We start from the raw sequence: 15,363 nt of genomic DNA, 5'->3' as shown, positions 1-15,363 counted from the left end.
TTGAAATTTAAAAACAAAAATCTTTTCCCTTCCCTGAACTTCAGGTTGTATCTCTAAAATGGATGTCCTGTCTACATTATAAGAATGTTGTGAAAATGGCAATGAAATAATTTTGAATATATCCTGTTTCATTAAAATTCTAGCGAGTGGGGACTTTTCCTTTATTTTTCTATCCCCTGCACCTAATGCAGAGTCTGGCACAGAGCAGGGCTTACGTAACAAATGCCTGTTGATCAATTGATATGCAAAGAAACATGTAACTGTATAGTTATACAAACATATGCATTGTGGTCATCATCATCATTCCCATACTCTAGTTCAGGGATGGGGAACTTATGGCCCTCTATTTCCTCAAGCGCCATCCTTTGACCAAATGAGTTCAGTCAAAAGTCTGCACTTGAGGACCTAGATGGTCAATGTAGCCTCAGGGCAGCAGGTTCCCCACCCTTATGATATAATTCTTATGGAAATGATCCTGGAATAGGCTGTTATCCTGTTCTGATTATTCTTTATTATCCAAAAGATGCCTGTGCAGTTGGATGAATTATTTTAATTATTTTTATCATTGTCAAAAACCTCCGCTACCTGTAAAGTCTACTGCTAATTTAAAAAAAGCAATGCCTTAAGATTCTCCTAGAAGCATAGATCTAGGCTACACATATGTACATTACCATAGGAGTAGCTGAATTAAGATTCTAAACCAGTTCTGAGAATCCTCTATAATTAAGTATTAAAGTACTTTGGAAGAACCATTTTCTGTCCTCATTTCATCTGTAAAATAATTTTTATGAAGTCATCTAACATAATTGTACTCCTAAGAAAAAAAGTGACGAATCTTGCTTTAGTCTGCTCTGTATGGGTTTCTTTCCTTGGCTGTTTTTTTTATGATACAGGCCAACCTCATTAATTGCCCAGTGTGAGATTTTCATGCTGAATCACAGCGTTTATTAGTAATAAGCAAATAGCAATAACTTTAGAAAAATGCAAAGATTGAGCTTCCACTATGTAATTACCGGATGATGTGGGGTTGGATTCAGGGGTAAAAATGCAGACATCACGTCAGTATTCCTGCTTTATTTTTATAATTTCAATAATTTGAGCAAGAAAAAACTGCTATTGCTTCCCCAAAGAATGATCATAGCTTTCATCCTCCTGAGAAACAGCTCCCTTATTAGAAGAAAATGAAAGCAAGTCAAATAATCCTAATTCAAAGAACTCTGTCATCAAATACTTCATAAAAGAACATAGATTTTTATCCACAAATCTGTACATATATTTACAAATATGCATGTATTTATGATGTATCATATATACACACACACATAAACACACATTATATACATAGTTCCTGAAAACTTCACATTTAAGACATAAAAGATATTTCCCTAATTTTCAGATTTCATAAAATTAATCTAAACTTCTGTTTTCATACATTATTAAACATGAACATGTTTTTCAATTTAGAGAATCTGGCAGGATAAAGTCAGAGGATTAGAGTTCAAGTTCTTTGCCACAAATTATCTGAGTGAATAGAGGCACATCACTTTTAGTAACTTACTGGATCTCAGTTTCCTCATCTGAAAAATGAAAGAATTGGAGTAAGTTAAGATTTTATATATACATATGTGTGTACACACGTATATACATACACACATACACATGTGTGTTTATATATACTGTGGGTGTCTAGGTTGCTCAGTGGACAGAATTCTGAGCCAGTTAAGAAGATCTGACTTCAAAGTTAGCTTTACATATTTACTAGCTGTGTAAATCCAGGCAAGTCACTTAACCCCATTTAACTCAGTTTCTTCATCTGTAAAATTAGCTGGAAAAAAGCAGTGGCAAGCCACTTCAGTATCTTTGCTGAGAAAACTCCAAAAGGCATCATGAAGACTCTGATATGACTGAAAAATAAGTAAAATAACAAGCAACACAATATCCTATATACAACCATATTTCAATATAATTGGTTTCCTTTTTAATCTCATAAATTTTATTTTACAAATTTCAAAATATTATTCAGACTATAAAATATGTCCAGAGACACACACACTTAAGAAACCCTGGACAAGATGGCTAAGATCCCTTTTTGGTTTTAAATTTGTGATCCTATCATCTTGTGTTAACTGAGTAAGTTTATCTTCATTCATGTACAAAGTTCAAGGGAGCAGGCTCTTAAACCAGGTTATAAGTTTCACCTGAGGACTTCTATAAAAATCGACAAGTGAAAAGTTGCTTCTATACCACATCACCTCAAAACAGTAAAAATTAAAAAAAAATCCATCAAAATACATGATAAAAAATATTAAGCACTTATCATGTGCTCATTACTTTGGATAAAAAATGCAAAAACCAAAAAGGTCCCTGACTTCAAAGAAGACACACATGCAAGAGTAGTGTCCAGGAAGAGGTAATTTGGTCTGGAAAGATACAGGAATGGTGGAGAAGGCCAACACACCCTTTCCAGGAGCAAAGTTATTTGGATTACAGAGCTAGAGTTTGTGGGAGGGTAAAGTTATGGGGGGACTGAAAGTGTGTGCATGGCAGAAAGACCGGTTGATGAGAAGATGGCCAGAGAGTAAGGAGTAAAGTAGAGCATATATGTCTGGGAGTCATCTGCAGAGGATAAAAGTGTTACAGGGGAGCTGATGGGATGATTAAGATTGAGTGTGGAGACAAAGAAGACAGGAGAGAATAGTGAGACTAGGTAGGGGTGGGGAACTGCCACATGTGGCCTTCTAGGTCCTTGGGTGCAGTCTTTTGACTGAATCCAAGTTTTATAGTACAAATCATTTTATTAAAGGGATCAGTTCTGTGAAGTCTGGATTCAGTCAAAGGGTCACACTTGAGGATCTAGAGGGCCACATGTGGCCTCAAGGTTGCAAACTCCCCACCCCTGACCTAGAGTATATTTACACTTAAGAAGGAGGGTATGTCTCTTGCCTGAAGTTGAGAGACTCAAATAACACAACATTTGTAATTCACAGTGCCTGGCAGATAAATTCTTGTCATCATCATCACCAGCACTGTCATCATCATTATCATCCGATATAGTTGTCGTCCTTGTCTCATCTCCATTTTCTATGTAGTTGCTAAAATCATCATCCTAAAGCATGTTCTACTTGGGAATCTTCAGTGGTTTCCTAAATTCAAACTTCTCTGCTTAGGGCACTGAGCCATTTATTTTCAACCAAACTTCTAGATTCATGGCATTTTCCCCTCCTTCCCCTGCCAAACTGGAGGTGTCATTGTTCCCTATAAACACCATTCCATTTTCCACCTCTATATCTTTTCTCAGGCTCTGAAATGTCTACAATGTGCTTTCTCCTTACCTTTAACCAATCACTTAAGGCATACCTTAGGGGAAAATTTATAACTTAACTCCTTAAGGGCAAAGACTGGTTTTATCTTGTCATTATATCTCAGTGCCTAAAATGGTGCCTGGCCCATAGTAGGCATTTAATAAATATTTGTTGAATAATTTCTGATATGATCAAAAGAGAGGAAGAGAGACCAATGATTTGAGCATGCAATTAAAAAAATTTAAAAAACAATAAACAATAATCCTTAAAATGACAGACTAGAAATTCTGAAAATCATAGAGGAAATAAACAAAACTGAAAAGAAAATCACTATTGAAATAAAAACTTTTTTGGAAAAGAGTAATAAAAAAATGACAAGGGGAAAATTTACAAAAACTAGAATCAATGAAGAAAAAATATCAGAAACTGCTATGCCCAATTTAATGCCATCAGAACTTAAATTCAGTATATGAATGCTTACAGTAAAAAAAGTTAATAAAACAGAAAATAGAGAATATTAACAGTCTCAGTAAGAGAAATTGAATGAATCATAAATGAAATTTGAAAATATGAGAAAAAATGTCCCCTGATTCAGATGGATATGTATGCCTATATAGTCATAATTATCTTTCTTTATAAACTCTATCAAATAGTTTAAGAACAGATAATACCTACGTTTAATAAGTTATTGCCAAAACAGAGAAAGAAAGTAGCTGAGTAAACTCTAAGATAAGTATTGTAATATAACTAAACAACTGAAGTTAGCAAAGAAAACCGTAGACCACTATTAATAAAAATGTAAAATAAAATATAGCTAAGTTAAGATAATATGTTAGAATATATGTTATATATAATACATTATGTTTATTATATATAAATATATATTTACATATATGTGTATACATATATGTATATATAGCTAAGATTCATGAGTAGTGCGACATTAGGAAACCTAATAATAATTTATGTGTATTTAAAAGAAGAAAAATCCAATAACCATAAAGTCCTTTAACATAATCTGAGAAATATCATAGGAATACAGGCGCTGTTTCCAACTATTTCCACATTTCGTTTTCTAAAATGAAAAGATAATATTATTTGAATAAGATTGATAGACTTGGCCATTGAATTGTTTAGTGTTGCCTAACTCTTTTTCTTTGTGATAGAGGTTACAATGAGGAGGGTATTGAGTATTGACTGGTGTGTAAAAAAAGTATAAAGAAAACATTTGAAAATAAATCAATGAGAATGACATTTTATAAGTTTTACCAGAAAGCATCTTCAAGAAAACATAATGTGCTGAGCCATTGGCAAGGTATTTAAAAAAAAATAAATTAGAGGAAAGTGTTTTCTACTGAGGGAAACCACATTTCTAAAGATTCTGAATTCATTTAGATATCAAAGCACAACACAATTGTGTAAGAACCTTAAAATATTTAAAGAGAAATAATATTCATCTACTTGATGCAATGAGGCATGACACATATTGACTGTGAGACCCCAAACAAATCAGATACTTCTCAGTGTTCCAAGCTATTCTCTAAGACTGTCATTGTTAGATAAGGAGCTGATAGACAAGAAGTTCCCTGTAGCAATGAGATCCCAGAACTTTCCTTCTCCCTTTAAAAAAAAAATCTAGGTCCAAAGGAAGAAAATGACTGCTGTTTCCCAAGAATAAGGAAAATCAAGTTTTGTTTTTTTTTTTCTCCCCGTCTACTCTCAAAAAGAAACTGAAGGAAGTAAGAGATCTACATATTCTTTTCTGAGAGGGTTGAGCTCAGTTCCACAATTGGTACCCCCAAAAATTGGTCAGTCTGACATTCAGGTCCTGACCAGACACAGTCCTACCTGGCTTTTGAAAGCTGACATCTGCTCAAAGTGTTAAACTTCCAGGCACTGTGTACATTTGGCTACTGACATAGGGATAAATAAGCACTGACAACTTGACAATTCACTGGTGGAAAGACCTCTCTTTTTGAGAACACTGAGAAACAAGGACTAAGTCACATTCTAGTTTGTATACTTTTTCCAAGAATGTGTCTTTGATTAATAACCACATCCTGAAGTTTGGAAAAATTATGTAATACACCACGTTCTTTTTCTGGGTGTCTCAAAATATGTCACTTAAATTAATATATTTCTTAGAAGAAATGGCATTATTTTCAAGTAAACCTCTCTACATGCATATATATGTAAACATATATATGCAGAGAAAGAGATGGTAAAAAAAACTCTGAATACAGACTTTAAGACAACTAAAATTAATTAAAAACATTAAGTCCACTTTATAAATAAATATCATTATAAATTAAAATTAATTTAAGGAAATATTTTAAAGTGATTTAAAAAATTGTTCTTCTGAGAAAGGGTACATTTATTGAAAGAATATGCATTACTATTATTGTTTAGGCAAACCCAGGAGGCTACTTTATGTCACTAAGTAATTAACTTAAAAGATTTCTCAATAAAAAGACTTACTTTTCATTTATTAGAAAACAATGAATCCCTATTACATCATATTTTCATTTCCTGAATCTAAAAATTATCCCAACACTTGAAGCATTGCCAGTTATTATGATAGCATACACAGAAGATATGAATTCATGTTTCTTTAAGATAATTATAACAAGTTGTTTTCCACATTTTGACTGATTACTCTGTGTTGATAAAATTTGATTTTCTTGGCATGACTTTGACATCAATTTCTTTGATATAAATAGAAATCTGCTATTTTCTACTGTTTACCACCATTAAATATTCAGTTCTAACATCCAAAGTCAGTTAGGAAACAACTCATCGTATATTATAAGAGATTGATGTTCATTCATCCTTTTGTACAATTGCCATAGTTTCAAACTTGCATAGAATCAAAATAATTCTGATTTACAGGGTAGTTTCATTGTTTATACTGTCAAACTCTTGTTTTCCCTACCTCCATGAACCAAAACTATCCAGTGCAATGGGACCAAAAATGCAGTGGTGGATCAAAAATTCTCTGGGAGGCTGTTACTCTTAAACTGCTATGGACATTATTCTTTGTGCTACTTGTTTTAATGTTGCCTGAGTGCATCTATATTTTACCTCTCAGCACTTTGAAGAAATGACTACTTATGAACATGGATGGAAGTCTCATCTGTGTAATTAGAGATATATAGTTACGAACTCTCTATACATGCTAAATTGCCTTACATCAAGAGAAATTACATGCAAAGTGTTTCACAATCTTTAAAACACTTTATACATTTCAATTATTTCAATTTCATGCCATTCAATTGAATTTTAATTTTGTACTTTCAATTACATATATATGTTTCAAAGCTACAGAAAAATTCTTTTTTCTTGGGGTTGGAGGTAACATATCTCCATGATAAAAGAGTTTAAAGAAACATCTTTTATTGGAAATCACTCAATTTTTTTTTACATGAGACTTTTAGTATGGAATATAAGAAGGTTTCAGTTTTTCTCAACTATTTTATATTTATTACATGACAAATACAGATGCTAAAAAACTGTAATATCACATTCTACAATGAATTTCCCCTCTCACTATATGAAATTTATCTGGGAGATCATTCTAATCTTATACATCTTACAAAAGTACAAACCAAAAGCACTATATCATAACAACAAAAAATAGACCATTCTTTAAAGGACGGATTATGAAATAGATCTTTTCCACTAAGACTGCTAGTATCTCCTAAGCTGTATTTGAAATTGTACTTATAAATAACTTTTATTTTAAATAAACTCTATCATATTTTAGAACTTGTGGTAATAATCTTCTATGTTCCTTTTTCTCTCTCATGCAATTCTGTAAAAACTACACAAAGTTCTGCACCTATGCTGGATGGAATAAATTAAGCACAGATGCAGTTAACATTATGTAGAAATCATTCTTCTAAGTGCCTGGCCTTACCTTACGGATGCCTCTGCCAAGATCTTCTCCATAGTTGGTACCAAGGATTTCAAAATGTACATTGGGATTAACCCCATTTTCTCCAAATTCTAAATCACCAGTTAATCCACTGACTCCTCCCTGTGGGATAGAAAACAGCAGAGTCAAACTTTATAAATTGTTGAAACAATAACATTTAAGAGTTTTCTAAGCTCTCACTTGTGATACATCAAGGCAGATAAAAGAGCTAAACTGAATTGATAGATTTTGAGGGGTTTTTTTAGTTTTAAAAATTAAGTTAATACGTTATTGATACTTTTTTGAGGAATTTGTATTATGTCAATCACAATCATATTTACCTACATTTGAAAACTGATATTACATATGTGTGCTGGACATTTATTTGAGCCATGGAAACTGTTTATAAATTATATTCAGTGATGCAAATTTTATTATAGGAACTAAATATCACCATAATAACCCAACGGCACCCCACAGTCTTTCCAATCTTGGCCCAGTGATACTTATAGTAATAGCAATAAGAGTTAGCATTTATATAATGATATAAACTTTGCAAATTACTTACAAATATTATTCTATCCTCACAACAAACCTAGAAAGTAAGTGCTGTTATTATCCCTCTCTTACAAATGAGGAAACAGAAGCAGACAGAGGTGAATGACTTGCCCAAGATCACAGAGTTACCAAGTGTTTGGGTTCTGATATGAATTCGCATTTTACTGACCCCAGGTCCAATGATCCACCTAATTTTCTACCTATAACTCTACCCCAAAATGAAATACAGTTAAGCAAAACATATGTGTCATAATTTGCTTCCTTTTGAATCTAGAATTCATCACATCTCAGCCAAGAGAAAGAAGGTATGCTATAGTAACAGATCACTCAAGTCACAATTTATCACCACGTTGATCAGAGTTCTGATGGCTTTCAATGACATTTACTTTATTATAGTTCTTATATAAATTATTTTACTGATTTTGTACAGTTCACATTGCATCACTTCATACAACTATTCCCAAGTTTCCCTGAATATTTCATATTTCTTCTGGAGTAATAATACTCTGTAAGTCATATACTGCAATTTATTTCATCATTCTACTATATTCTAGTTCATTGCTACCACAAAAAGTGATACTATAAATATACTTTTTGCATACATGGAATCTTACTGCAATTTTTCACTGTACCATTATGGTGTCAGAAGGTGTATACAGCCGAGCAATTTCTCCAAAATAACAACAAATTTCTTTCCAGGACCAATATGTAGCACTGGACACATATGAGTTATGTGCCTGTCTTTTCATAGCACCTCAAACATTTATAATTTGTATATTTCATTATCTTTGCCAGTTTCAAACTTGTTTTAATCTGCATTTCTCTTATCATTATCTAAAACATATTTTCATATGTTTATTGATAATTTTCATTTTCTTTTTTGAAAACAGCCTATTCACATCCATTTACCATTTATTTGTTGAGGATTGGGTATCAGACTGATTATAACAATCTGCTGTGAGGATTTTCTTTCATTTAACAGTTTCTCATCTTATTTTAGCTATAATGATTTTGTTCATGAAAGAATTTTTCATTGCCTATTATCAACACTGTCTATTCTTGCTTCCAAGATCATCTTTATCCCTTATTTTTTTCAGAATTCTCTACCTATCCATAGTTGTCCAAGATTCCTCCTTCCAGTCTCCTCTACTTTTCTTCTTAAATGTTATAGTCCCTTGTATTTAAATTTTATTTCAATCTGGAGCTTTTTATGGAATACAGTACAAGATGTTGACATGAACATAATTTCTAACAAATGATTTCCATTTTTTTCCAGACATTTTTATTACATAAGAGGAAGTATCTTTCCTTGGTGATATTAACATATTAGCCAATGGAGATGTTACAAGATACACATGGGAGTACAGGCTTTCTTAAAAGTATTACTTGTGTAAATAAGAATTAAATAATGCAAAAAAAGGAAAGATTAATTTCCTTCTATGGGGTTCATAGCTCATTAAACAGAATAACAAAGTTACTCTGAGTTATAATATAGATATTATGTGTATATATGTATGTATGTACATATTTATGTACTCTAGGTTGTGGGATGGCATTTTTGGTGAGAGGAAGGAAGTCAAGAATTTGATTTACATAGCGAATATGTTACATGGGAGTTCCTTCCAGTAATGCGTATGGGAAATTCACTCCAATTCATCCTTGGTTCAGCCACCAAAGTGATTATCCTAAAGTTCATCCCCAACAGCAACAAATGCAAAATCTTCTTTTTAGTATTCAAATTCTTTCATAATCTATCCTCTTCCTCTTTTTCCAGTCTTATGCTTTACTTAAACCACATACTCTTTAATTCAAAGACACTGGCCTCCTTGCTATCCCACGAATGATATACTCCTTTTCTAGGCTTTGGGCTTTTCCTTTGTCTCTCATGCTTGGAATGTATTCTCTCTCATCTCCACTTCCTGATTTCCTTTAATACCCAACTAAAATCCCATCTTCTACAGGAAGCCTATCCTAATCTCTCTTAATTCCTGAGCCTTCCTTCTCTTAATTATTTTCTATTTATCCTGTACATAGCTTATCTATACATTTTTATTACTTGGTTCTCTTCCATCATACTTCGAACTCCTTGAGGGTATGGACTCTCTTTTGCCTCTTTTTGTATTGATACTCCTTTTCTCAGTTCCTGGTGCATAATAAGAACTCAATCAATATTTATTGACTACATCTTCCTAATAAAAGCTTTGTTCATTAGAGACAATAAATGTTTGAGAATCAGAACCCATATGACAATTTATAAATAAGGTCAAAAGCATGCAATTTGCTTTTCTGCAGGATGATGACCATACAAAACATTTTAAAGCTGAAAGGGATATTTAAAACTAATTTAATTCCAGCCCTTTCTTTGTTTTACAAATGATGATTTCAAAGCCTATGGAAGTTAAATGACTTAAATCATATAACTAGCTCATGGCAGAGATGTGATAAGAATCCAGTTCTCTGGCCTGTGATCTTTACATCTTACAATACTACCTTGCCTTCTTGTTTCAGTCCCAAACTAAGTAGATGTGACTGAAAAGACGCTTAGGGAGAAGATACAAGCAATAACATGGTGTAAGTTTTCGCTAGCTTATGTGGCTTAAGCACAGTCCCACTTTAATTTGTTCTGTGATGGTTCCTGGGGAATCTATATTCCTTAGTTTTTGTAATATTATTATCTTTTATTTCTCCACTTTGGGATAACTTTACTGGGGGAAAAACGCTCATTAAGGCTTGAGACTTTATTTTAAAATTGCAATGCTTGCTTTTGAAATTAATTAGAAATTTCCAATCTTCAGCTTTTGCCCTATAGGACAGATGTTTCTTTTCCTCAACAGATGGCAATTTAGGTCATACTTTAATGTGTTTACTTTGTTGGCATCAACCCTATTTTGGGCTTTACACAATGTATATCATGCCCATTTTCTCTACACTAAAGTATGCCACTCTCAGAATTTTGGCCTGGGTTCAATCCACCCTGAATTTTAGTCACACCACAAAATAGCTCAGTTTGTGATTTTATTTCAGTCAGTGTGATCTATTTCAACTATCTATGTTAATGACTCTGAAATCTACACAATCCAAGCTTCCACTCAGGATTCAGGCTTGTATTTCTTACTCTCTAAAGGATATTTTTACGTGGCTGTTGCATGGTAATATAAAACCTAACATTTATCAAATTTATAATTCCCCTTATACTCCTTCCCTTTCCCAAATTGTATATTTTTTTATAATGGAACATCTATCATTTTTTGTCTTGTAGGCTTGAAATCTCCAAGTTTTACTTCTGCTTCTCCTTGACTCCTCACATCCAATCAATCCCCCAGGCATGCAATATCTTTTTTCTTTTATGTTTCTTGAAATTATCCCTTCATTTATACATACTCATTTTGCCACTTGGAGCACTATCCTCTTTGTTCCAATGAATTTCTGTAATTACTTCCTATCTGAATTCTTTTCCTTTTCCAACCATGTTATCAGAATAAATTTAGATATTGACTAACACCTAACACTTAACATTTTCATTATGTCTACACATGACTTGTAAAGTCTCAGAAACAGAAGGGTACAAAGCAAAGACATGAATCAAGGCTAGAACATGTCAAGCCAATATTAGTCATCATGAAGGAAGAGTGTGGAGTGAGCATGAAAAAGTCCCATTGCTATGGTGGGGAGTGGTTGAAAATAAGCAAGCATGATCAGGAATTGAGGGAACAGAATCATTGATAGATACTTGCTACTTGGCAAGGTAGAATTCTCATAAGTGGGGAATTGAGTCAGCAAGGGAATAAAGAGGCAATATAAAAGATTCCCTTCCCCTCACCTCTGGGGTCTGGGCAAGTGAAAAAAAGAGACTTTTTGCCAAATATAAATTCTTATTGATGGTTTTCCTAAGCACACCTGACACAGGATAAGTATTCTGTGGTGCAAGATCTTAAGTAGTTAGCATTGATCCTCTTATATGGGGTTCAACATATTCACATTCATTCATCTATTATTCCTGTTTCTTTTTCTCTAACAGTAATACTGTATCAGAGGAGGCTGGGGAATAATTGGGAGGCTGGTTATAAACCTGTTCTGATGATTATCTGCTGTTGTTACTGTTATCCTACTTATTCACATAGGGCAAAGCTTGCAATATCTGAGCATTTGAATATTAACACTGAATTTTCCATGCTTAAAACATTTCATTGACTTCCCAAGGCATTTCCTCATCAAGTTTTGATGAAGCAATTCAGTCTAATTTTTAGGACTTTTCCTCACCATTATCTTCCTAGGCCAAATCATGCTTAGCCAACTTTATAGACATGTTGAATATGATAAGGGATCTTTACGATTATTTTCTCTACTCACTTAACCACTTTGGTCCATAATCCACCCAGCTGCTAAAAAGAGCCTCTTAAACTGCAGATCTGATCACGTGTAATGGTAATTAAAATGGGAAGATCTTTCCCATCCATTGATAGGTCCATGGGACCTGCCTGGGTCACATAGAAGTCTGAGTCACAAGGAGCCTCTGGTGGGAGGAGTTTGCTGAACTGGTAGAAAAGAAAGAGGAAGAGCTGGAGCAGAGCTGAGAGGAAGATGGTCAAACTAGTCAGAGCTAGGAAAGGACAAAGCAGTTAGGACTGTGAGTGTTTTTTTGTAGGAAGGTCTGATAATATGTATAGATTCCATGGTTACTATGATGGATTACTTTGTCGCTACAATGGATTTGGTTTTCTGGTGTTGGGATTCAGCTTTCTGTTGTTTGAACAAATGTTTTGGTTCTGTCTTCCATGTGGAGAGTCTGCAGTATTTTGTGATTCAGAACTGTGTGGGCATATTCATAGCTCCTCTAGGTGCTGTGAATATCGCATTGATTCTACATCACATCATCTCCTTCTCACTTCAGTAAAATCTAACGACTTCCTATTACCTCCAAGATCAAATATAAACTTCTCTATTTGACTGTTCAGGTTCTCCACAGTATGACCCTTTTCTACCTTCCCAGTCTTCTTACATTCCATTCTCCTACAAGGACGCTCCAATCCAGAATACCGCATCTCTAGAATATGTGCCTTTTCAATGGCTCTCCCTACACAGAAAATAATTTTCCTTCTCATCTCTGTCTCCTGGTTTTTCTGGCTTCTTCAAGTCACAGATCAAATCCTCCTTTCTGTGAGTGCCTTCCCTCCAATATATCTAATTGATTCTGTCTCTATCTTGTTTGTAAACAGTTGTTTGCCTCTTTTATGGCCCATGAGACTATGAGCTTCTTGAGAGTAACGATGGTCTTTGGTGCTTTTTAGTATCTCCATATCTCAGCACACTTCTTGATACATAGTAGGTGCTGAATAAAAGCTTATTGGTTGACTAATTCCCTTTCATAGATGAGAAAATAAAAACTAAGAGAAGTAAGACTATATAGACAGGATAAGAACTCTCTCCAAGTCCTGAATCTTTCACAGTTTCCCAAATCCTGTCCCTGATATTGTCTCTGTTACCTCTGGGCAAGTCACTTAACTTATTCCAGCTTCAGTTTCCTCAATTTAAAAATGTAATAATAGCTACTACCTCATAGGGTTGTATTAAGCATAGACTGAGATGATGTCTACAAAGAGCTTTACAAAACTGAAAGTTCATATAAATAGTAGTTGCTGGTAGCTATTATTACTAAGATAGCCTATTCTCATCTCCTTACTACTTCCATATAAACCATAACTTGTCATGTAGTTGAATGTTTAACAACAAAAATTTATTCTCAACATCATTATTTGATGACTTGCAGGACAGAGGAACCCACTGTACTATTCTACTGACTAGCTTGTCTATGATATTTAGCTTAGGGGATATATTTATATATGAATCTGTACATACGTATGCAAATTTGTAAGTGTATATATACATATGTGTACATCTATCTATCACCTATCTATTTGTCTGTCTGTCTAAGTATGTATATATACAATACACATATATATTAGGTAGGTAGCACAGTGAAAATAGAATGTCTAGCCTGGGGTGAGGATTACTCTTCTTCTTGAGCCAACAATACTGCTTATAGGGCTGTATCCCAAAGAGATCAAAAAAGAGGGAGAGACCCCACATATACAAAAATATTTATAGCAGTTCTTTTTGTCCTGGCCAAGAACTGGAAATTAAGGCGATGCTCATTAATTGTCAAATGACCGAACAAGTTGTGGTATAAGAATATAATGGAATACTCTTGTGTTTTAAGAAATGATGAACAGGAGGACTTCAGAAAAACTTCCAAAGACTTATTTAAACTAATGCTGAGTGAAGGGAGCAGGATCAGGATAACATTGTACATAGAAATAGCGACAGTGTGCAATGATTGATTTTGATAGACTTAGACCTTCTCAGTAATGGAAAGGGCTAAAATAATTCCAAAGGACTCATGATGGAAAATGCAATCCACATCCAGGGTAACAACTATGGAGTCAGAATGCAGAGCAAAGCAGACTATTTTCTTCTTTGTTTTGCTTTGTTTTCTTTCTCGTGGTTTCTCCCATTCATTTTAATTGTTTTATGCAACATAGTTAATGCAAAAATATGTTCAATAGGAATGTTTGTGTAGAGCCCATATCAGATTGCATGCTGTCTTGAGGAGGGAAGGGAAGAACATTTAAAATTTATGAAACTGAATGTTAAAAACCAAAAATAAATAAATAAATTCGGGAAAAATAATTAAATAAATTAATAAAAGGAATATTCATCTTCCTAAGTTCAAATCTGGCTTCAGACACTTACTAGTTGTGTTACTTTGGTCAACTCACTTAACTCTGTTTACCTCAACTTCCCCACCTGTAAAATGAGTAAAAGAAGAACATGAAGACCATTCTACTATCTCTGCCAAGAAAACCTTAAATGGGGTCATGAATAGATGTAGAGAACTGAATCACACACACACACACACACACACACACACACACACATCCTGTTTCTTCTCCTCCCATCTCTTTGCAGTTTAAAGTTCTTTTGATTAGATTTATAAGATTCCAGAAATCTTGGATCAGTGACCTAAGAAGATTATATATATTCTTCTTAGGTCACTGGCCAGGAGTCTGTAATTTTTATTTTTTAAGATATGGACTATGGACAAAAAATCTAAATCCTGCTCTCAGACAACATCTTTTTGACTTGTTGAATAGCAAAATCTGATTTCTCTTTCACAGCTCTTACCTTTATTTGATGGCAGTGATGAAAACACATGACCTCTGTCCCTAAGGTTTTATGCTTTCAGACTATGACTTTACAATCTTTAGGACTTTCTAGACTCCCTCTAATATCACTAGAAACTATATGGATGTCCAGAAATGGTGAGGGGGGAGTGATCCTCATGTTGGAAAAATTTTGGGAGACGTCTTTTATTTCCTAGAGACATATTTGGGAGACAACTGATCATTCACTTCATGTTTTAAGGTTGAAGAAAGAGAAGGAGGAAGATGAGGAGGAAGAAGCAGAATTGTTAAAGGTTTGGGAATTACAAAAAAGTCTTTGGTATAAAGACTGAGCTTTTGGTGAAATTAGAAGGATGTGGGAAGCTGAAATATAAAGTAGAGAGAGTGAGGTGGGATCTAATGAAGGAGA

General features: G+C 33.9%; 1 protein-coding gene across 3 annotated transcripts in view; it reads right to left on the bottom strand.

Moving 5' to 3' along the window:
* GRID2 (glutamate ionotropic receptor delta type subunit 2) overlaps positions 1-15,363 on the bottom strand; it is a 1,741,897-nt gene that overhangs the window by 627,385 nt on the left and 1,099,149 nt on the right. For all 3 annotated transcript variants that reach the window (XM_072624913.1, XM_072624914.1, XM_072624915.1), the window contains one exon: positions 7,219-7,338. In XM_072624913.1, the coding sequence (XP_072481014.1) occupies positions 7,219-7,338 (120 nt within the window). The remainder of the gene's footprint in view (positions 1-7,218; positions 7,339-15,363) is intronic.

This window comes from Notamacropus eugenii, chromosome 7, assembly GCF_028372415.1.
Source record: "Notamacropus eugenii isolate mMacEug1 chromosome 7, mMacEug1.pri_v2, whole genome shotgun sequence".
Lineage (NCBI taxonomy): Eukaryota > Metazoa > Chordata > Mammalia > Diprotodontia > Macropodidae > Notamacropus > Notamacropus eugenii.
This window is presented reverse-complemented; position numbering and strand designations above follow the sequence as displayed.